At 38.4% G+C, this 2,500-nt stretch overlaps 1 protein-coding gene across 1 annotated transcript in view; it reads left to right on the top strand.

Moving 5' to 3' along the window:
* Positions 1 to 2,500, top strand: part of LOC144957446 (uncharacterized) — a 25,977-nt gene that overhangs the window by 355 nt on the left and 23,122 nt on the right. The window contains exon 2 of the mRNA XM_078888711.1: positions 2,302 to 2,475. Within this exon, the coding sequence (XP_078744837.1) occupies positions 2,389 to 2,475 (87 nt within the window). The 5' untranslated portion in view covers positions 2,302 to 2,388. The remainder of the gene's footprint in view (positions 1 to 2,301; positions 2,476 to 2,500) is intronic.

Here is a 2,500-nt window from a genome sequence, read left to right as displayed (position 1 = left end):
GGCCGCCGTTGCTGGGCGACGTGACATCAGACTGTTGAATCCAATTAACCAGTAGATTTTTGACCAATTACAACATGGAATTTGCGACACACCCTCACACGTGCTCGGACAAACATAGCTGGTTGTTTGTGAACAGAAACGTGAATGGAATCAACCTCTCTCTAATTATATTGGATTCAATAGCCTGATGTCACGTCGCCCAGAAACGGCGAGCAGGGTGGTTCTAAACAAAGAAATTCGGTACTTTTTCTTCATGCTGGCTAGAATATTTCATATGTCATATGATAAGACTGTATACAATTCAAAATACGATCATATTTATAATGTTTTTCTCCTCTGGATACACTTTTATGCTCGTCGGAGAAACATTTCATAAGGGCGTCCGCCATTGTTCCGATAGTTTAGAGCCAGTTACTAAGTTACTATGCGTTATTACGAGGGAAGTGACGTCATGACTGTTGAGGGCTATGGTGGTTATTGTTTTTATATCGCGTGATTAGTTATCACACGATTTTCTCCACCAGATTATGAAGGTTTAATCATTCGCAGAGTGTTCTGAGTTAGTTTTCTTGATCAAGGAATAAAACAGTGGGTATTTTATTTAGACACATAGCATCGATAGTAAAGTCTGTGTACTTTGCTATGTTTACCTTATGACGACTGTCCGAGAGGCGTGGTAATCTAAGTGTCTATTATGGACTTGATTTAAGATTATAATTGACAATATTTTGCGTCTGTATTATTTTGGTTAGATTTCCATTACAACAATAGGCCATAATGAATTAGATTGACAGACCTGCCAATAAATACACGTCGGTTCGATTTCATTTTGTCGTGTAATGATTCCATGTCACACCGTTAACCTGTGAAGAACTGAAAAAGGTTGTATGAAAGGTGCCAGACAAAGCCTGAAGGTCTGAGGTTCGATCCCCAGTCGAGGTCGACAGATTTTTTGGGGGGATTTTTTTCTTGTATATTTTTCCTTGCTTTGTCTGGCACCTTTCATACACACATGTTCAGTTCTCCAGTGGTGACAGACCCAGTTTTTAAATGATTTGTTTCGTTGTATTTATCTTTCTGCTATGTTTAATACTTCTCCATTCACACTTTTTCATATATTTATCTCACACCACCTTATTTGATATTGAACACGGACTAGTTTTCCAAGGGGGGGGGGGGGGGGGGGGTCAGACCCTTTGTCAACCCAAAGCTGATTGGGTAACTGGCTCAGTTAGAACTGGTGAAAGTACTTTAGGATAGGATAGGATAGCAAGCAATTGTTAATGTAAGTTTATCTCTATAGAAACCGGGATGAACCCATAATTCATGAGCCCAATGGCTCCAAACGACTACTTTCTATTGAGGTGTGCAACATCGATGTATTCTCCTTGTCCAACTTTACCGCACTGTTAAACACCTTCATTATCCTTTGAATTTGTGTTCAACCAGAAGATATCGATATTAAGAGCAAAAAGCATTACAGGTTATTGATATAGTGCTTGTAACAAAACATAACATATGGTATAGATAGAACGAAGATGACGTCACTCAAGCCTTTGTTATTGTTTTTTCCATCCGCGTTTGTGAGTGATTCTCACCAAACTGTATTAACCAGACTATAAAAGTTCATGGTTACACATCGTTTTGTGTGTTGGTCCGTTATACTTCCGGATGGCAAGGTTGTGAGCTTCTTAGCCAAGCGCATACTATCTATGGGGCGAAATAGGATAAAATCCCTTGAATGCCCTTAATATTAACAGTAATGCTAGAAATCTATTGATTGAAAGATTACATTAATGATACACGTGGTAAAGATAATATTTCAACTTAAATGTACTCATGCTTGTTAGCGGGATTATTCATAGTCTTCGTCCCTCACGTTGTGATAGTCTCCAGGTGATGGAATAGAGTATATTATACCATTCTTTCATCTCTTTGTATTTATTAAACGAGTTCTTTTTATCCTGCCCAATAACACAACAAGCTTGAAAATTAGTGTTATTGCACGATAACATTATAACGAGTTTAATAAATACAAAGAAATGATAGAATACGTTTATTCTATCTACCCCTACAAGTAAGATTATTAGATATTTTATAACCAAGTGGTAAGGTATTAGTACTTCTATTCACGATAATTTGCATCTTTCTCCTTGAATGACAATTTGATCCAAAACTAAAAACGTTGAATTTGTATTCAAGCGTACCAAACATCAAAAACAATGTGCGAAAATGTTCTTAAAATTTTCCAGTTGGCAGGTCCGATAATGTTTGATAACTCGGTTTACTTTAACATCCCAGGTGGAGTTTGGCACGCCTATCCGACTGTCCAGTGTCCACATTTACGAGACTTATAATCCTGGGGCTGTGGTCAAGCTGCAAGGACGAATGTCCGGCGGACCATGGACATTGCTGTGGCAAACTAACGGCCCAATACAGATCCAGGGGAGTAGGATATTCTCTCCCACACTGATGGTACATTCACATGTTGGCTTTGTAA

The sequence above is a fragment of the Berghia stephanieae genome, chromosome 12 (assembly GCF_034508935.2).
Source record: "Berghia stephanieae isolate SIO BIC M18660-M18661 chromosome 12, UCSD_Bste_1.3, whole genome shotgun sequence".
Taxonomy (NCBI): Eukaryota; Metazoa; Mollusca; class Gastropoda; order Nudibranchia; family Aeolidiidae; genus Berghia; species Berghia stephanieae.
This window is presented reverse-complemented; position numbering and strand designations above follow the sequence as displayed.